At 37.9% G+C, this 22,679-nt stretch overlaps 1 protein-coding gene across 2 annotated transcripts in view; it reads left to right on the plus strand.

Annotated features, from left to right (window-relative positions):
- Positions 1–22,679, plus strand: part of LOC126092283 (DNA polymerase lambda-like) — a 161,664-nt gene that overhangs the window by 115,166 nt on the left and 23,819 nt on the right. The window contains exons 6-7 of one of the 2 annotated variants that reach the window (XM_049907800.1): positions 1,195–1,280; positions 19,310–19,471. In XM_049907800.1, coding sequence (XP_049763757.1) covers positions 1,195–1,280; positions 19,310–19,471 — 248 coding nt within the window. The remainder of the gene's footprint in view (positions 1–1,194; positions 1,281–19,309; positions 19,472–22,679) is intronic. The other variant, XM_049907801.1, reaches the window with a different exon arrangement.

Consider the following 22,679-nt stretch of genomic DNA (forward strand, 5'->3'; position numbering starts at 1 on the left):
AAGATTAGATGGGTAGATCACATAACTAATGAGGAGGTATTGAATAGAATTGGGGAGAAGATGAGTTTGTGGCACAACTTGACAAGAAGAAGGGACCGGTTGGTAGGACATGTTCTGAGGCGTCAAGGGATCACAAAATTAGCATTGGAGGGTAAAAATCATAGAGGGAGACCAAGAGATGAATACACTAAGCAGATTCAGAAGGACGTAGGTTGCAGTAAGTTCTGGGAGATGAAGAAGCTTGCACAGGATAGAGTAGCATGGAGAGCTGCATAAAACCAGTCTCAGGACTGAAGACCACAACAACAACAACAATGTCAAAAATATTATAGAGAAGGAGAAACATTCATACTGGTATGAGATAATGCTTGACATGTTTTCTTTGGCAACATACAAAAAATTAAACAATGAATTGTGTAGTAGTAGACTGTATAAAATAAGAAATAAAGTTGACCATTGACACCTAAGTGTGCACTCAGTGTGCAATTTTTAAGAGCATTTAAGAAATGAACACCAAATTTTTCAGGATAAACAATTTAGAATTTAGCATCAGGCATTGCATAATATTGGTTTACCAAATTGATAATGCTATTATTTTGTGTATTTATTTATTTATTTATCTAGTATTTAATCCATCTTCAGCAATTGTAGTCATATATAATGAAATAATAAGCAACCAGTTGCATAAAAGAAATTTAATTTCTTTACTGGTTTCGAGCACTTAGTGCCCTTCTTCAAAAGGTTATATCCATCACACTATTTGTGAGTGTCAGTAATAAAGTGCATACTGCAAAATACCATGGTCATCTAATTCACAGTATCTGCACAAAACTAGCATGTAGGTACTGTGAATTACATGACCATGGGATTTTGCTGTATGCACTTTATTATTGGCACTCGCAAATAATGTGACAGGTACAACCTTCTGAAGAAGGGCCCTAAATGCCTGAAACCAGTAAAGAAATTAACTTTCTTTTATGCAACTGGTTGCTTATTATTTCATTGTATTTATTTATGTACTATCTTGTGACACACTCCTGCACTTTGCTTTTGCATGATATACAGCAGAATCCATTTTCATGTGTTAATAATTTTCAACATCTATCACCTCCTTGTTTTAGATAGGTCAATCTAAATTACTTATGAAACCATGTCTGTCCCTGTGTTACAATATGTTTACATTTCTCTGTGCAGGACTGGTTACAGATGACCTTATGAATATAGAAGAGAGTGGAGGACATAAGAAATACCTTGGCATCTGTCAGTTACCAGGTGGAAAGGTGAGTGACAGGTTTCTGATTGATATTCATACAAATTGTGTGTGTGGGGGAAAAAAAAAAAAAAAAAAAAAAGAAAAACTTTGGCGTAACTGAGTAAGTATGTCAAACTGAGCTCATTTTGTACATTAACCATTGGTTGGAAATTTGCTGTTATTGAACCACAGCTATAAAATGACAAAAATCTGCTACTACTGTGTGGTAAACCAACTGGCCCATATGGGTCTGGCAGTGTTCTACCTTACTGAGCTGCTGTTATGCTGTGCTGTAGTTGTTCTGCTTGGCAACACTTAATTGCATGTGTACTAGATTTTGTCATGTACTGTGAACAATTTCACGAACTGTTGTCTAACAGTCTAACACATCACTTGCAGAGTACAATGATGAAATTCTGGGAGTGCAAGAAGATAGTGAGCTCAACATTTCTCAAAACCGAGGGTACCAGCAGTTAACACCTTGTAGTTCCTAAGCAGTGTTTGGGAGAAATTTCCTTGTTTACACTTGTATAGACCAACATAAGAAGGGAATTAACAGACAATCCCAGTATCTGATGAAGGGATAACTCATGGTTTCAAAACAATGTCTTCCACCAACATCAGCACACTATCTTGTGAATTCTGTGTCTCTCATTCATTCACCTGGAATCGTGCAGATAAAAACAGCTTGCATATCTAAGGTAAATAAAAGATCCACATTTTGAAAATATAAGATTGTTCCAAGTGAGTGCCAGAGCTTAAACAGTGTGAATTGATAGTGTCTGCAGATGAAGCTATTTTTGTTAGACACAGAGTATTTAGCATCTAAAACTGTTACCAGTTGGCATGTGAAAAGTCTCATTACTTTCGTGAATGTGCTCATCAGGAACATTCTTTTGGTAAATGCTTGGATAGATAGCCTGATTGGACATTTTGCTCTATCTCGTTGGTTGAATAGACATAACTATTTACAATAGTTGTGAGTGCTGTTGGTGGTAGTGTTGGAAGACTCTCCATATCTTGTGCGGACAGGATGGTGCTGTGCCACATTGGGGCCAAGCAGTCTGACAACATCTCTGTGAAGTGGCTGACTTTATTATGCTGTTAAATGCCACAGGACTATTTTTGTGTTTCATAAATTGCTGAGGTAGTGGGAATTGTGTGCAACACATTAGGAGTTTTTAAGAGGGTGTGTCAATAATTTCTACAGCAATGTCAATTTACTAAGGAAGCTCAGGGTCAAATTTTTGCATTTTATTAAAATCTTCTTCTTCTTCTTCTTCTTCTTCTTCTTCTTCCTCCTCCTCCTCCTCCTCCTCCTCCTCCTCACACATTTTCATTACATGGGGGTCAGGTTTTCTAATTTTGGGGTATGATTTCCTTTGTTGGTATTCATCTTGTTCAACCAGACCCACCTTCCTCACAAACTTTTGTGCTGTTGACAGCCAAGTGCCCAGCAGCCTTCCTCTCCCCCCCCCCCCCCCCCCCCCCCCTCTTCCCCTATCATAATGACATATTCGGTGAACTAACAGCAATCCGCAATTTAGGCAGGGAACAATTGGTGTGTTGACCATACATCTCCTTCCTTGTTCACCTATGTGCCTGATTATGTGCTGATAATATTACTCAGTATGCATCCCTGTTTCCCACAACTGTAACACATTCATTTTTATTTGAAGTCCTCACATTTGTGACCCAGCTTCTTACATCTGTAATGTTCTGCATTTATGTTGAGGACAAGGTGCTCTTCTTGTTGAATGCCGTTTGACCACTTTAATGCTTCCAAAAAGCAACAGCTACCAGTCTGAGTGCTTTGTATCTTTCCTTTCCACACTAACCATGGATGAATGTGTCCAAAGTTCCAAATTCAAAAAGCTGAACATGATTCTCAGTATCATCTTCTATCACCTTGTATGTTGAGCATTAGTGTGTTGAAATTGTATGTGCAAACTACTCAGTAAATTATTCATACTGCATACGCAAACAATAAAGGTGTTTTCTCTGCCTTGCATATTATGTCCAAATTTGAGCAGACCGACCTTAATTCAAGTGCTGAACATCACAATATTGTTGGGTCCTGCTGCTGCTCCTGCTGTGGACTGTACAGTCCACTATTATGCCACCTCTCTCACAGGGACTTGGACCTGCTCAGAAATTTATAATTTTCTGCACCTCCTCAGGACTGTAGTGTCATTCCATTTCAAATCGCCTAATTTTGGAACATTTTCCTGATCAGCCACTATGGGTGTCGATGCAGTTTTATGTGAACATTTGCACATCTCCAGTGATCATTGGTAAAATTTAGTAATGTTCATTAAAGCAATACTGGTTGAGATATGATCACTTGTTTGACTCTGTGCTTGAATTTGCGCAGAGTGAGTGTGATTTTCCAGCGACTTTGAGCTATTATATCTCGGGCAATATTTTGTGGACAGAAATGCAATTTGCCCTTCTTGTTCAATTTTATGCATTATCTTAAGAGTAATAATGAAAAGAATTTTACAATCCATATTCAACCACAGAATGTTTGACAAAATCGGCCAAAAAGAAAAGTACCCAAAAAAATTTCACAATGAATGGCTCCTGATACATCAGGGACTAAAGATATGAAAATGAGAAACTTGGCATGTAGTAACCTAACAACATTTATGTACCACTGTCCAATACTGCATAAATTATGTGCAAAGTCAAAGATTTTTGACTTGCTACCTCAAAAATCCTATGTTCTATAAAAATTTTCCAAACTGAACTCAGTAGAAAGACATGGTTTTAACCACAAAAAAGATGTTTTTGATTATTCAATGCCAGCTAAAAATGCTAGATAATTTGAAACAATTAATTACAGCATTGAGGGGAAAAAAAGGAAAGAGAGAAAAATTGTAAACTTCGGATACCTATATCTCATAGAGAAAATGCATGATGAAACTAAATGCATAACAGTCTGGTAGCACAAGGGTGTGGGTTACAAAATTTCATTCTATTACTACTTTTTTCCATTAGTCTCAAATTTGTTGAAAAGATGACGAATTTTGTGCAAAGGTAAAAACAGTGCATCTTTGATACTTTTTCATAAACCATTTTTTATTATAGATTCGAAAAACATATTTCAGGGTGCGCCCTACTAGAACAGTGGGTTTAATTTTCGATATGGGCTAACAGTGCCACAAAAATTTAAAACATTCAGCTGGAAAAATTGCACTGCACCTTTGGCTTCTCATACTCGTTGATTAACATGAAACTTTGAACACAACAACTTACCAACATAAGGTTTTCCAGTAACAATTACAATTAGTCTACTTTCAGCAAATCTGTGTCCTTAATTGATTTCAAACTAATCACAGTTGGAAATCGCATGTTTTCAGGCATCCAGAAAATCTTGTTCAGTTTTCTAATGTATGCTAACAACACCTGAAAATGACGGAGAAATTTACAGGTATTTATCAAGGCAATGGGCTACATTTCAACAACCCGTTGACCATATTTTGTTGCACATATTTTTTTATATGTATATTGACAAGTACTGTCTCACTGTATTACATTGGTCTGTGGTGACACTGCTTACAGTTTACGCCATCTTGCATGCGGCCTACCACATTTCATCGATTTTATTGGCTCAAAAGTCAGGATGCTTGTTGGGTGTCAGAACAACACCTAATTTTCACACTTTCTGTTCCTTCAGTGCCATCATCTGGCTGACAGTATGTATTTCCAGAAAATGAACAGCAGAAAGTGGTCAAAAATTTTGAAATGTTAAGAAGTTGAAAATCAAAATTATTACTTTTTGCTTGCTACCTATGTGAGATACACTTACAGATCTGAGAATTGGAGATAATGTACATAGCTAATGGCTTTGCGAGGAGACAGGTACTGCCACAAAACTTTGTAAACTAGGTTGAGAAACCAAATTACAGGCTTGGGAACCTGGATAAAGAAAACCCGCATGGCTGGTATTTCAAAGCTATCAGGCATGGCCCTGTGGCAATAGGGTTGCTGGTTCATGTTCTTCAAGCAGTAGTGACAATGTCACCATGGACCAGCGCAATATAGCGAGACATTACTTGTCAATTTAAAAATAAAATCAACATGAAACAAAACATGGATGACAGCCACTGTGCATTCCCTCAGATCTATCCGCCATTTTCAGTATTGTTAGCACACGTTGGAAAATCAAACATGATTATTTGGATGCTTGAAAACATGTTCTTCCCAACCGTGATTAGTTTGAAATTATGGAAAACAGATTTGCTAAAAGAAAATTGAATGTCATCTATTTTTGTAATTTTTATGAAAATCGTGTTTGAACTGATTCTGCAGAAATTTGGGAAGGGTGCGTGAATGGTATTTGTATTGGGAAACCTTGTGTTGCTAATGTACGTGTCCAAAGTTTAGTGTTCATCATGCCTTTAATCAATGAATATAAGAGGCCAAAGTTAAAAGTTTGTTTGCAGTATGATTTTTCTGGGTAATTTGCTTCAATTTATTTGGTATTGTTAGCCCACATTGGAAATTAAAGTTATTCTTTGAAGGGGGGATGGGGCCACCTTAAAACATGTTGTATCGAATGAGACTGATTTTGAAGTTTTAATAGGGAACAGTAGTTGTAAAGAAGTGTCGAACATACCCTGTTTGCACCTTTTCACAAAAACCATCTTTTTGATGAATTCGTAGATTATTGGAAAACAGTAGATAAATGAAGTTTTGTAGTCCCCATTCTTACGCTGCTCACCATTTTTGTAGTACATGAAATTTCCTCACAGCTGTCCAAGTTTACAACTGTGAATACATTTCATGTATTTCATAACAATGCCTGTACCTTCAGACATGCATGCATGTTTAAGGAGCCTAGTCCATGAATACCAGGGAAACCTTGAAAAAATTGTCAGTTTTCTAAACAGTGTAAATCAAAGAGTAAGATTTGTAAGCCCATGTAAAGCTTACTATCTTTCAATGATATGAATATAATAGAGGGAAACATTCCACGTGGGAAAAATATATCTAAAAAGAAATATGATGAGACTTACCAAACAAAAGCGCAGGCAGGTCGATAGACACACAAACAAACACAAACATACACACAAAATTCTAGCTTTCGCAACCAACGGTTGCCTCGTCAGGAAAGAGGGAGGAAGAGGGAAAGACAAAAGGATTTGGGTTTTAAGGGAGAGGGTAAGGAGTCATTCCAATCCCGGGAGTGGAAAGACTTACCTCGGGGGTAAGTCTTTCCGCTCCCGGGATTGGAATGACTCCTTTTGTTTGGTAAGTCTCATCATCTTTCTTTTTAGATATATTTACTATCTTTTAAGACATATTTTGGGAACATTTTTATGTATGAGCCACAGCTTCAGCTCTAACACTTAATTGTATTCTTTGTTGCAAGTGAAGTAAGCCATGCTAATTATTTATGTACATCATAGGTACACATTAGTCAAAATACAAACAAAGAAAATACAAACAAAATACAAATAAAGTAGAAGGTTTGTTTTTTTTCCTGTAAGTTCTTTACACTATTATCTCTAAAGCAGATTACTGAAAAGATGCTGCTGTCATAAACGGTGGTACAAAAAAATTTTAAGTATGATTATCAAAAATTTTGGAAATGAATTCAGGGTTTTTCTTCAAAACAATATTTTATTTTCAAAGTTAAGCCACAAGAGTAGTCTTACTTTTTAGTTGAGCATATTTTAAGACACTATAAAAAATGTCAGCCCTTTATCTTCAAAAGTTTTTAGCAAAAGTGTACCAAAACATGAAATAATTTAACTTTTGGAAAGTTGAAGTTAAAAACTTGCTTTTTCTATTAAATTTGAATGGCATTAATGCATCCCAAGTCCATATTCATCTTGTTTCCTGTGTTGTTCTTCCTTCCTTCACTTTTTCACACTTCTTATTCTTGCTTCTTTGGTGGCTTCCAACACTGATGTTTCTGCTTCAAAGTGCCTCCTTCAGTCAGTGACTGTTAGAGCTCTATGCATATTTAGTCCACCGGACACTCCCATCAGTTCCATAGCATTATGCATTGACACTGCAGCATTATTGAAACATATAACAGTGCACCTATTTCCAAAGTATTTAGTCCTACTAGAACACTTCCCATATACAATTGTTGAAACTTATATTTGGATTTTGAGTCCTACCATGTAAACATTTCTCTGATAATTTTGTGTCAGTAAGATCCCTATAGCAAATGGCAGAAAATGTTAATGGTTGTAGGTCTCACCTTGAGTAACAGCCCTCTGGTAGCCACACCATGAATCACTGCCAGGTGGGCAGAGTGCATGACATGAGTTGTCATCTGTGGAGGCCTTATGAAAGAAGGCAGCCCATACTACCTTTTTCATTCCCTCAAGGTCATTTTTATTTTATCTTATGGCACTTGTTCATAATAATACTGCAACCTGTCTATTTCTTCGTCTGTAAGCCAACCACGTCCACTAATGCACTTACCACCAGCAAATTTCTTTCCCTACAAATTCCTCTTCAAGTTCATCAATCTTGTACCTAACCTTTTGTGGACTGTCCAACACATTCCATTTTTTCAATTTTTGTGTCAGCATACGGTTTGGATTCATGCACTTTTTGGTACTCTTTTGAGTCTCCATCTCCTATGTAAGATGTACACATAAAACCATATTTCTCCACTAACCTGTCAAATGCCCTCACAACACCATCAGATTCCATCTCTCCACTATAACCACTAAACTTAATCAAACATTTCTGATTTCAGTTCCACTAGTATAGACATGACAGTACTTGGTAATACGTTCCACATCAATGACTGTACCATTGTCCAAGGAGATACCTGTCACTACACCATTTAGAAAACTATGGCCTCTTTGTTGTCAGGATGCATCCAGGGATGTAGACATATATGTTTTGCTGTCGTTCATGTCTACACTTTACTGAATAGCATTTTTCATACTATCATTTGATACTTATTCTAAAGTCTGTAGAATAATTTTATTGTATCTGTCAAACCTTGTAGGGGGAGGTAAATCAATAAGAACACAGAAAATGTGTACACTTCTGTACCCTTTGCCTATACACCTCATAGCATAAGCAAGTTTAATATTTATGTTACACCCTCTCTGTTTAGTTATGCCACAAGTATAACAACATTTGCTTAAACCACAAAAATTACAAACAATTCTTAATTTTGATGCACAGCCTCTTCTAGCATGTATCTCCTCAACTGTCTTCACACCACTATTTGCCACATTCCTTACACTGCAAAGCTTTGTTTATTAGTTCAGATAGAGCAGAGAGTTCAGCAATAGCACAACCTGAATCAATAGTTGGTGTCTCTGTATTATCAACATTAATACTGTCAAGCCCATTGTCCAAATATTTCAGTTTTGGCTCCATAGCACTTGGAGTAGTTGAAGCTGATTCAAGTGTTGTATCATACTGTATTTCAGTATTAGCAGAGTTAATTCATTTGGCAAACCAATTTCCATGAAATTTATGTTGTTTATGTTGTGTTGGCTGAAGAACCAACACCGTGTTACTAGAGGAGGCTGAAATGCATGCATTTTAGCTCACGCAGGCTAGCATGAGGGGGGAAGAACTATACTGACGTGAGGTCTGGAACATGACAAGGAATGAGAATTCAGAAAGCGGACGTAATTAGTTTGATACTTAACTTTAATCCATTAATGATGAACGTCACTCTTGAAGGTACATGATTCACAATGTCAATATCAATAGTAACTAAATATGGCGCCTTGCTAGGTCGTAGCAAATGACGTAACTTAAGGCTAGGCTAAACTCTCGTCTCGGCAAATGAGAGCGTATGTATACAGTGAACCATCGCTAGCAAAGTCGGCTGTACAACTGGGGCGAGTGCTAGTGAGTCTCTCTAGACTAGACCTGCCGTGTGGCGGCACTCGGTCTGCAATCACTGATAGTGGCGACACGCGGGTCCGATGTGTACTAGCGGACCGCGGCCGATTTAAAGCCTACCACCTAGCAAGCGTGATGTCTGGCGGTGACACCACAGTTTAACATGAGCTTCTTAATTCCTTCCACTGCTTTCAAGTGGAGTAAGAAACTCACAAATACAATAAGTAACACACACAATTACTTCACTGTAAACAAAATATTCATGTCAAAGCAATAGCAGACAATGACTAAACTCTCTGTATGAGCAAAAGATAAGCAACAGTAAAGCTTTCACATGTTAGCCAACTGAAGGGACCAAAAAGTCCTAGAAACAAAACAAATGAGAGCAAAACTTTATTTTTAACAGAGATGACTGTATGCAATGGGGATGTCATGGTGCATGCAGTCACTTTTAAATTACTCTAATTTTGGTACTTTCTGTGGTCCATTTTCCTGGAATAACCTTTTTCTTGTTCAGAAAACTACAGATAATTTTTTAAGTCAAAAATTAAAAAAAAATGTTTTTTTGACAGTTATTTAGATACAAATCCCCTTAAAGGAACTTTGCATCATACTTCTGAACACCACAGGCATTGCAGTATCATATTGTGTATTAAGTTTCATGTTCAGCATACATTTACTCTAGCAGATATAAGAACCCGAAGTTTAATTTTTTTTTTTTTTTTTTTTTTTTTTTTTTTTTTTTTTTTTACTTGCAATTTTCGCACCAAATCTTAATTCAGATTATCTAGCATTGTTAGCCCTCCTTGGTTAAAACCATGGTCTTTCAAATGAACCCAGATTTGAAAATTTTATAGAACATAAGTTGTTTTTTTGCAGAACCATGCTGAAAATACCACATTTTTTTGCCTTTCTCCAAGTTTGCATTTAATTTATTCAGTATTGGAAAGTGGTACATTGATGAAACTGTATATTTGATAACCTTGTGTTGTTAGGTTAATAAATTCCATGTTCATCATAGCTTTAGTCACTGACACATAAGAAGCGAAACTCTTAATTTTTTTGGGATGAATTTGCCTAAAATTTTCTTGCTGAATGTGGCTTGTAAAATTCTTTTTCATTATTATTCTTAAGAGAATGAGTAAAATTTTACAAGACTGCCAAACTGCATTTCTTTCAGCAAAATATAGCCAAAGATATAACAGCTCAGTGTCACCAGAAACTCTCACTTGCTCTGCGCAAAGTCACACGTGGAGTGAAAAAACTGACTGTATCTCAGCCATTATTGCTTCAACGAATGTTAAAATTTACTACTGTTCATTGGGGGACAGGTGTGAATGTTCACACGAAATTTCAATCAAATCCATGATGGTCGAGCAGGAAGGCCTAAGTGAGTTGATATGGAATGACCCTGTAGGACTTCCAGAATTTATCCCATGTTGACCCCACTTCTATAATGCATTACCCTCGACTGAGGACATCGCTGCTTCTTGTTAGGCAACGTAGGAAGTAGGTTCATGAGGTGCAAAAATAAATGAACATCAAGCAAGTAATTATCACCAATTTATTCCCAAATACAGATTATGATTGCGCGCACGCCCACGTGATGGGCATCCACCTGTACTGATGAGAGCAGTTTGTCAGTGTTTCCTAGTTGGTGGCACCTACAGTTGTCCACATAAGTTGCTGCATGCATGCCTTTAATCCTTAAATTTGCACTGAAACACTTTGATTCTCCAGCTTGGCTCCTCAAACTCATCTGGGCATGGTTGTACATCTTAGGTGTCTGGAAGAGGAGTCCCTGTATTCAAGATTAAATATCAGAAGATCACTAGATGAGTGTGTAATGTCCCACCAGTTAGTGAGTAGTTACAAATGGTGTGAATATCTTGTCTTCGGTGTCCCACGACGACTGCATACATGAGCTAAAATATGCTTGTTCAATAAATACAGGATACCATAATGGATAATGGAACGTAGGCCACAACTGAAGTAAAGTAGGTACGTAGATTTGTTCACTTCAAAACCTGTATCTTATGAGCTCATGATCAATCTTCGGTGTAATAAGCCTCGTTGTTACTACTACAGCTAACTGATGGTAGCACATACTACATTGGCGATATTAAATAGTCCAGATGCAGTAATTTGGTAGAAATGGTTGTGTCAGGTCCATTGCATTGTTCAACACTAATACTCAACAAATTACGAATATAAAGTCACACATCATTCTGCCTTTTGTGATATTAAATCAAACTGTTTAACACTCCAAAATAATCCGTCACTGCACTGTTCTAATATGCTGTTTTCGACAATGTCCAACACACGAGTTGCTCTATTGTAAATCGAAACCTGAATCATGCACTGAGAACTTATCTCAACTATATGCACAGACCTGTCTTCTAGTGGGTCCAGCACTCATCTGCCCTTAACAGTACTCGAGGCCGAGAATTTATACTCTTCCTACAATGTACTACTGTTTATAATAATGCAAAACATAATTTATAATTTGAATTAGTTGAACAACATTACCAAACACACTATAATATTCCCTACTTTGCTAGAACAAGTTTAAGACATTTTCTAAACACATAAAAATCACATTAGTATTGAAATTGCAGAAATAAGCTTGCTAACAATGCTAAACAATCAGTTATCTATATTTTGTTAATTAGGCTTGAGATTTAATTTCTACCACTTACAGATGATGAGAACGAAATATATTATTATTTTATCTAAACATTTTCTATATATTAATTTCCTGAATCTGATTTTTATTGTTTATGGTACAAAGGGTATTGTAACTACTATTGTTTGGTATTGCTATTATTCTTCTAAAAGCCTTTTTCCTATTATCGAAAAGCAATTGAATTTAATTATAGCTGGAGATATAAGAGTATTGATCTAGTAATACACAATGCCGGTGCTAACCATAATCCTGGAATGTTACAAGTGCAAGAAATGGCGTGTTTATTGTGAAAACTGTAAGAAATTCATACAAAAGTTTTAAAATAGTTAAAAAAATTTCTGAAACATGCTGCTGTAATTGTAATTCATTATTCCAATAAATAGTGTGCCACAGCTCAGAGAGATCAGTTCCACCAATAAAATGTGAAAGATTTGTGTACCGATTGATATTATGTGTTTCATTGAATGACATGTTTTTCTGGTACTGGACTGCCATAGGTTAGAACATAGTCCTACAGCAACAGCAATTTAATGTTTTAAAAGGGCCCGAAGCAAAAACTATTCTCAAGCTCTTCATCAAATTCCGACAGACAGACAGCGTGGCTGATGATTTAGTAGAAAATGTTGGCTCCAAACAAACTGTAGTTACTCCTGAACATGTCACCATGGTTTTATTCCTGAACATGTCACCATGGTTTCTTTAATTATTCCACAACACCCGACGAAATCCGTCCAGCAAATTGCAGAATGGACCGGTTTCAAGTGTTCCAGCATCCGCAAAATAGTGAGACAGAGTCTAAACATTTCCATTCAAAATCCAAAGCCACAAGGCTGTACCTTTACAAGCTGTGTGACAGAAAGCTCAGTTTGCAAACTGTATTCTCACACTGATTAATAATGAAGCATTTGATTTTGGCTGCACCTGATTTACAGGTGAAGCACACTTCCACTTGAATGGCATCACGAGTAAATGAAACTGGTGGTTTGAGGGGGTTCTGAAAATCCACTTTTGTGAAAAGTAAAACCACTGTGTTCTCCCAGAGTGCAGCAGAGGCATCATTGGCCCTTTTCATGTGACAAACGATCTCTGGAGAACATTACATAGCAATTTTGGAACAATTTTTCACCATTGGCTAGTGTTGGAGGATCGACCAGATGCCGAGAAGTTGACATGAGATAGGGCCAGAACACATTGCGCCGAACAGGTGTTTTGCTATCTCCGAGAATAGAGTTGTTGCAGTAGATAATTGTACATTTGCTGGTGCAGGGATGGATCAACACCTGTATTTACCCAATCTGACTCCTCGTGACTAGTTTCAGTGGGGCACATCGAAAGACACTGTCTAACTGGAATCGTCCCACTGTGTCAGCAATCTGTCTAATCCATTTCCATTAATACACTACAGGATGTGATGCCAAATTCATTGGTCATTTGTGCCACCTCTCTGGTGCAAGTGGTGAACATTTTGAAAAGAATTGTGATGTGACTGCAGAGACTGTTTGTAGAGGGCAAGCTTATGTGTGCACACTGTCTGTGAACCGAAGAGTGTGTAGTGCTGTCTGTTAGCAGCTTTTGGAACTATTTTTAAATGTCTGTATAATTTCTGTGTAAAATTATTACAGCCTTCACAGTAGACTTACCTTTTTTTGCACTCGTCTGTCAATCTTAGTTTTTTCCAATATTATGAAAAAGAAAGTTCCTACTCACCGTATATCAAGGATGCTGAGTTGCAGACAGGCACAACAAAAACACTGTCACAAATAAGCTTTCAACCAGCAAGGCCTTCATTAAAAATATACGTCTCACACACACACACACACACACACACACACACACACACACACACACAAGACTGCAGTCGTGTGTGTATTGTTTGTGTGCGTGTGTGTGTGTGTGTGTGTGTGTGTGTGTGTGTGTGTGTGTGTGTGTGTGTGTGAAATTTTATTTATGACAGTCTTTTGTTGTGCCTATCTGCCACTATATAGTGAGTAGCGACTTTCCTTGTCATAATAGTGATACATTCCATCCTGGATTTTCCATTGTTTGATCTTAGTTTTTGAGATATTGAATTTTGAAATTGGGTACTCCTTAGCTGGACTCTCTGTATCTGTGCTAATGTTTGCTTACTGTTCAGGTACATTGTGTGCTCTCATAGCATGCCATTAAAGTCTCTCACTTTGTCAATAAATCACAGATTTTTTCTGTCAATGTATGCCTTTTCCATTACCATTCTTACAAAATACATTCCATATGAAGTACCTTTGTGTGGGGCATGACCATTTTGTTTTCACTTGTTGTTAAAGAGTTTGAAAAGCTATTCTTTAATGATTTTTCCCCCAGCTTAACACCACACCTTAAGTATTACTGTCAACAGCTGTGGACTTCGATGTTACGTAAGCCACCTTTACTGACCCCCAATTTTTTCTTTGCAATTGGGAAACAGACATTTCAGAACTGAGACAAGGTGTAGTTGAAAGTGTCCACTTTTGAATATTTTCTGTCAAGGAATCCAGCATTTCATTCATTCCTACAGTTTCTTTTCATGTTAGGATTTGTGACATTTTATTTTGTTCAGGTTTACACTGTGTCCTTTTAACCATGTGTTTTAATGCAAGAGAAAGCCTATATTTCAAAGTGAGGGTTTCCAGAAGGACCACATTGTGCTCTTTGATTTGCTTTATAATGTATTAATCAATTAAAACAAGTGATATGAGAAAATAATAACACAAATTTGGGAAGTTTCTACCATCATCACTGCTTAAATTTACAGCCACTGACCAACTTGTAAGAATAAAGTTTCACTTTAGTTGTCTGTGTTGTTGTTGTTGTTGTGGTGGTGGTGGTGGTGGTGGTGGTGGTGGTCTGCAAACCGAAGACTCGTATGGTGCAGTTCTTGGGCAGGTCTCCCTATCCCTGCAACCGCTACCGCAATCTGCACCCATTTGAACTTGCTTACTGTATTCAAGCCTTGGTCTTTCTCCACAGTTTTTACCCCTTCCGCCTCACACAATTACTTCCATTACCAAAGTGGCAAGTTCTCGATGCCTCAGAAAGTGTGCTCGGGGTAGTCAAGATATGTGACAATTCGCCCTCCTTCCCCCCATTCACCATATCAATTCAGTAACACCTGATTTGTTATTCAATCAACTCATCCAGTCTTCAAGATTCTTCTATAGCACTGTGTTTCAGGAGCTTCTATTCTCATCTTGTCTGAATTGCCTGTTGTTTACATTTCATTTCCACAGAAGGCTACACTCCAGACAAAAACCCTCAGAAAAGAACACCTGCCATGTAGATGTTTATTGGATGTTAAGAAACTCCTCATTTTCAGAAATTCTTACTAATACCAGTCTTCATTTTGTCTCATCTCTTACTTCAACCATCTCCAGTTATTTTACTACCCAAATAGCAAAACTCATCTGTTATTTTTAGTGTCTCATTTTATAACCTAATTTCCTCTGCATCACCTGACTTCATTCGACTATACTCAATTACCCTGGCTTTCCTTTTATTGATGTTCATTGTATGATCTCTTTTCAAAATACTAACCATCTTTTTCAACTGCACTTCCAAGGCTTTAGCCATCTCTGACATAATTACAATGTCATCAGCAAACCAGAAACTTTTTATTTCTTCTCCATGAACTTGAATTGCCTTTCCAAATTTCTCCTCAGTTTCCATCGCAACTTGTATAATGTACAGGTTGAATAATGTGGGAGAGGGGCTACAATCCTGTTCCACTCCTTTCTCACCCTTTCATGCGCTTTGACTCATATAACTTCAATCTGAATATGGTACTAGTTGTAAATAAACCTTTAGTTCCTGCATTTTATCCCCGCTACCTTTAAAATTTCAAAGAGTGCAACCCAGTACACAATGTCAAAAGCTTTCTCTAAATCTACAAATGTTATAAACATAGGTTTGACTTTCTTCAACCTATCTCCTAAGGTAAATCAGTATTGCCTCGCATGTTCCTAGATTTCTTCAGAACCCAAACTGATCTTCCCCTGGAGTCAACCTCTATCAGTTTGTCCATTGTTCTGCAAATAATTTGTCGCTATTTTGCAGCCATGACTAATTAAGCTGGTGGTTCAGTAGCAGTCACACCTGTCAACACCTGCCTTCTTTAGAATTAGAATTATTACATTGTTCCTGAAGTCTGAGGGTATTCACCTGTCATATATGTTGCACACTAAGTGGATTACTTTACCGTAGCTGGCTCTTCTAAGAATCCCAATAATTCTGGGGGAATGTTGTGTTTCTTCAGTTTCTCCTGGTGTATTTCTTGCTCGAACAGTCCACAGGTGTACTGCTGGTCCATAGCGTCCAGTAGGCACAATATTTCAGTGGTCAGACATCTCACCATCGTCGGCACACCTGACAATGGCAACATGTCTGATCACCGAAATATTGTGCCCGTTGGACACTATAGACCAGCAGTACACCCGTGGACTGTTCGAGCTGTGGGAATGTTGTCCACTTCCAGCGCCCTGTTTCCACTTACAATGCTCTTTCATATTATTCTTGAAGTATAGGCAATGTAGGAAAAGACAGATTGCTACTTACCGTAAAGAAGACACATCAGGTTGCAGGCAGGTACAATTGAAAGACAATTACATAAAGCTTTTTTGGCCACAGCTGTCTTCACTAAAAGACACACACACACACACACACACACACACACACACACACACACACACACAAACAAGCAAGCACACCTCAAGGATACACAACTACCAACTTCAGCATCTAGGGCCGTAATGTGACTAACACACTCACACACAAGCAGACCTCATGCACACATGAGCACCGCACTAACTTCAGCATCTTCACTCAGAATGCAACTGTCAGATAGGATGCAAACAGCAATCTGAAGGGGGCAGGGAAGGGGAAGGGGGTAGTAGTGTACTAGATACTTCCCACTCCTCCTAAAATGGTGTTCTGCCGCCCCTCTCAACCCCCACAACACCCTAGTCCATTCCTAAGCCACTCCCAATCCCAATCCCTTTGCAAAGGGATCATATCCCTGAGGAATACTCATGTGCAGAAACCTGCCCAATCCACCCACCCAGCACTTCCTATTACAGTCCTCTCACAAGTTTATCCCACCCCATCAGGGCTAGGCCACCTGTGAACACAGTCATGTCATTTAGCAGCTCTGCTGAAATAATTTCACAGCTTTTTATATTTGTATGACTACCAACCAGCTGTCCACCAGGATGAATGGCCATCACCAAACTTTAGCCAAGAACAAAGTAGACCACCCTGTGGCACGGCATCAAACGCAACATAACACATTTGATTTCAATGGCTGCTTCACTATCTGACCCATCTGGATCCATTTATCTATCACCAGCTTTTCTGGACTGCATAGATGGGAGTTACCCCTAAACACATTCTCCACTCCCATAATTATCCTGGCCTCAACCTACAGTAACATACTGTCCCCACACCCCCCATCCAACAGTTTCCACTCCCTCTGTCCTGTAATTCCTCCCCATTCTCATTTACCACACCATTTATTTGCAGGCCTCTGCCAATGCATCTGCCTGTCTTTTCCCACTCCTCTCCCTTTCTGCTTCTTTTTTCCCCACCCCTCTTCCCCATAATCTCCCAGTGCTGTGCCTATGGGCAGGCTAGTCCGTGCACACTCCACCAGACACTGTTCATCTCTCTCCCAGCTCGTACGCTACTATCTCTTCCCCTTCCCTGTCCCCTTCAGATTGCTGCTTGCATCCCATGTGATAGTTGCATTCGTATGCTTGCTTTCGTATGTGTGTGATAATTTTTTTTCTTTCTTTTTTTTTTTTTTTTTTTTTTTTTACTGATGGTAGCTGTGGCCAAAAGCTGTCTGTAAGTGTCTTTTAATTGTGCCTCTCTGCAACCTGATGTGTCTTCTTTTGGCCATTACATACTCCTTATATTTTTCTTCCACCTTCCAGCTTTCCCTTCCCCAGTTCTCTCAATAACAGCTCATTCCTTCAGTTTTTCCAGGTCTCATCTCTGTAATTCCCTACCTTTTTTGCAATTGTTTCAGTCTGAAGGTCACAACCAGTAAAATATGGTCAGAGTCCATATGTCTTTCAGTTTAAAATCTGGTTTTGAAATCTCTGTCTTACCATTATATAATCAGTCTGAAACATTCCGGTGTACTCACCTCTCTTCCACATACATAATCTTCTTTTATTTCTCTAAAACCAAGTCTTGGTGCTGATTAAATTAAGCTCTGTGCAAAATTCTACCAGACAGTTTTTTCAGTCCATATTCCTCTGCTATTTTTCCATCTCTTCCTTTTCCTACTATCAAATACCAGATCTCCATTACAATTAAATTTTTCTTTCCCTTAACTATCTGAATACTTTTTTTTATCTCATCACAGATTCTTTCAGTCCCTTCATCATCTGTAGAGAAAGACGACATATAACTTTTACTACTGTCACGAATGTTGGCTTCATTTCTATTTTGGCAGTTATAATGCATTCACTGTGATGTTTATAGTAGCTTATCTGCATTTCTGTTTTCTTATTCGTTATTATACCTGCTCATGCATTACCTATATCTGATTTTGTGCAGATAACCCTGAACTGATTTCACCAGAAGTCCCGTTCATCCTTCCACTGCACTTCACTAATTCCTTCCATATCTAATTTCATCCTATCCATTACCCTTTTTAAATTCTCTAACCTTCCTACCCAATTAAGGGATTTAATATTCAATTCTCTCACCTGTAGAATGCCAGTCTCATTTATCCTCATGTCATTATTCTCGTTTGTAGCCACCGGCTGGAGATTTGAATCGATGACTACTTTACATCTGGAATATTTTGTCCAAGAGGATGGGATCATCATTAAGCCGTACAGTAGAGTTGCATGTCCTTGGGAAATACAACGGCTGCAGTTTACCCTTACTTTCAGCTTTTGGCAGTATCAGCATAGCAAGGTCATTTTTGCTAATTTTACAAGGCCAGTTAGGTCAGTCATCCAGACTGTTGCCCCTAAAACTATTCAAATGACTGCTGCTCATCTTCAGGAAACATGTGCTAGTCTCACTACCATTGAAACATGAAAGCCATTCCACCTCAGTGATGTCGACAGTTCGTTGGGGGGTCATTGTCAGTATATTAACAAAAATTACTGAATGTGGTCTTTACATTCAACTGTTGAGAAAATTGTGCCTTATGGTGAGTTATGTTGACTGTCTCATTTATGTGCTGTTTCTGCAACACAATGGCCAGTAAATTGATGGTACTGTGTTACTCCTCGTGTAGTTAATGTAATAAACAAGCCACTAAACATCACAGAAAAATAACTGACACACTACCAGCCTTGGTTGCAGCTCCAAAACAGTGCATTAACAAGGAGTTGTGGCTATTGGCAGATTTTGATTGGTTAAATGTCTCCCTGCCCTGCTCTGACCTTAGTGTAAAGCCTTTTCTCTACACTCTCAGTATGTATGTTACTTATTTATAGCTGCACTGAATTATCATAAATTATTGGTAAATGGTCATAAAAATTTACCTTTTTTTGTTTCAGCACCGTCGTCTTGACATATTTGTTGCCCCAAAGTCTGAAACTGCAACAGCTTTGATGCACTACACAGGTTCTGCATTATTCAATCGTGCAATTAGGCTCCTGGCTGTGGAAAAGGGAATGTACCTTTCTGAACATTGCTTGATGAGTGATGTTGTGAGAGAGGTAATTTCTAACCAGTTTCTCCTTTTATTCTCTCTCTCTTACATGCTCACTATCCATTTGACTGATTCATTCATTGTGTATTTGATTTTGTGATTTTATTTTTTCATTATTATTCTCCCTCATCCTCTCATTACAGTAAATAATAGGTTTTTCTTTGAGCAAAACTTTTTAATTAAATGCATTAACTATCACAATGGACAAGTGTGCATATTGACACAGAATTATCAGGAATGGCCCTCAGTGTGAGGATTGCAAACATTATTTTCATAACGAGTGTGGTAATACGGCCTATGAGAGGAATGGTGCTTGTCATTTCTGGAGATCTTGTAACTGTGAGCTGGTTTGATTGTGGAGCAAAAAGAATTGACAGTTTTGCTTGCTACTGTCTGCAGTAGTAATGTTAGTACTAGGCCATAAGACTGGATTATGGTCAAGCGTTCCAGATCAGTGAAAAGATGGAAGAAACATTCCAATTCTGAGTGCAATAGCTTCAGTGCTTTGGAGACTGAGCAATATAACATTCAGACATCTCAAGAATTTCTGAAGTATACTGACAGTGCAGGACATAAGGAACAAGCCAAGTGTAGAAAGAAAAGTGTAAAGAATAGCGAGAAAGCCTTTTTGCTGGGTAATAGTCATGGGGAAGAAGTGTCAGAATAAAGTGATTACCAGGCAACTAGTATTTTTGAGCCAAATGCTGGGCTTGGTGATATCTCCTGTGATTTAGGTTATTTCAGGAAGGATCTTGGTGAAGATAATCATGTAATAATAGCAAGGGCCATAACCTTAATTATACGATTTGGGTGACATCTGGTCCATTTCTGAGAATGCTTCTCACACTAGTGTGAACAGCTCACTCTTTGAGCGGTATGGTATCCTCTGGACGTTGCATTCAGTGGAAAGTGTTAATACAGAGCTTCGGAAATCAATAAGGGGAGAAAGACATTCACCTCTTGGCAAATGCCTTTCTGAGATTGATGTCTGAAATATTCCTCTGTGATACAGACAAGGGGGAGATTGAGTCAATAATTAAATCACTGAAGACTAAGGACTCTCATAGATATGATGGAGTGCCTAGCAGAATATTAATGTACTGCGCTGCACATGTTTGTCCTGTATTTAGCCACATTTGTAATTTTTCCTTTAGGAATGATCAGTTTCCTGAACGATTAAAGTACTCAGTAGTAAAGTTGCTTTATAAAAACGGAGAAAGGGATAATACAGACAATTTTAGACCTATTTCTATGCCATCAGTGCTTGCTAAAGTTATATCACACGATTTTCTATCAGATGTGCAGTTCAGCTTTAGATGTCATTGAACAACTGAAAATGCTATATTCTCTTTTCTCTGTGAGGTATAAAAGGTTTCAAATGCTAGGAATATTTTTTGATTTAACTAAGGTGTTCGATTGTGTTGATCACAAAATATTGCTCCAGAAGCTGGACCATTACAGAATACGTGCAGTAGCCCACAATTGGTTCACCTCTTACTTTAGCAACAGACAGCAAAAGGTCATTATTCTCAGTGTTGAGAATGGCCATGATGTGAGGTCTGAATGGAATCACTCCTGTTCCTTATTTATATAAACGATATGCCCTTTAGTATTAAGGGTAACTCTGAAATATTTCTGTTTGCTGATGAAACTAGCTTGGCAGTAAAGAATGTTGTGTGCAACATTGGCTTAGTTTCAAATAGTGTGGATCATTACATAAATTAAAGCTAATCACAGTAAGACATAGTTTTTACAGTTTCTGTCACACAATTCAACAAAAACTGACATTTTAATTTCACAGAATGGGCATATGATTAGTGAAACTGAACAGTTCAAATTTTTACGTATTCAGATAGATAGTAAACTGTTGTGAAAAGCCCACATTCAGGATCTTATTCAAAGATTTAATGCTGCCATTTTTACTGTTCAAACGGTATCTGAAGTGAGTGAGTGATTGTTTGACACGAAAATTAGTCTACTTTGCTTGTTTTCATTCGCTTATGTTGTATGGTATTATATTCTGGGGTAACTCTTCCCATTGTAAAAGGATATTTTTGGCTTAGAAACGGGTGGTTCGGGCAATAGGTGGTGTAAGTTTACGAACCTCGTGACCCCTGTTCACGAGTCTGAATATTTTGACATTGGCCTATCAATAGATATATTCCTTACTATCATTTCTTGTTAACAATATTAGCTTATTCCCAAGAATAAGCAACTTTCACTCAGTTAATACTTGCCAGAAATCAAACCTGCATTTGGATCAGACATCCTTAAAAAGGTGTACAGTATACTGATGCATCCTTTTTTCAATAAGCTACTACTAGAATTCAAAAATTTTAGCAGTATTCCACGCACTTTCAAGTTGCAACTGAAGGGTTTCCTCATGAGTCACTCCTTCTATTCTGTCAAGGATTTCCTTGAAAAATTAAGCTGATTCTTGCTGCATTATTGATTGCGTTTACTTAAACTTATGGGTTGACTTTTTTTGGGTTCATAAACATTTTATTTTTATCTGTTATTACTTTTATGTTGTAATTTCATGTACTGATATGTTCCATGACCTTGGAGATTTCCTCCTCAGTTTGGTCCTATGGAACTTGATGTGTAAATAACACAAATAAAAAAAGGCATGGATATGACTGATGTGTCGCTCCACCCTCTGTTGCATCGTACATGGCATGGTTCACGTCTGAGTGCTCCTGGTAAGAGGCTATTTGCACAATCAATTGTCAGGAGCATCTAGTTCTAACAGGTCAGTGTCAGTTGCATCCAGTGGTTTTTTAGTGTGTTCTCTAGCCTTTTTTAGGCTAAACTCATCTGAAAGATAGAGCTGCAGAGTAGATATACCTACAGTTGAAACAGCTACTAGCTCAACAAAATACTGCAGCTTGGACAAAACCAAGAATATTAAAGAAAATACATTTAGTGCCTTCCATCAAAACATCAGAAGCCTTAAATAAAAAAACTGATTAACTTCTCACATCCATCCAGAAAAATGAAAGGATAGATGAAATTTCAGCCAACTTGTTATGTGTATGAGAGTGTCACATTGAAATCACTGAAACTGAACAGATTCATTTTGATGGAGACAAGCTAATTTCATACTTATGTAGAACCAATAAGAAGAAGGGGGCGGGGGACGCTATATACATACCAGTACCAAAAATGTAGTCCAGACCCTTCAGGTCTTTTCATTGCATTGACTTAGAAGCTCA

Source organism: Schistocerca cancellata, chromosome 7 (genome assembly GCF_023864275.1).
Source record: "Schistocerca cancellata isolate TAMUIC-IGC-003103 chromosome 7, iqSchCanc2.1, whole genome shotgun sequence".
In the NCBI taxonomy this organism is placed as follows: Eukaryota; Metazoa; Arthropoda; class Insecta; order Orthoptera; family Acrididae; genus Schistocerca; species Schistocerca cancellata.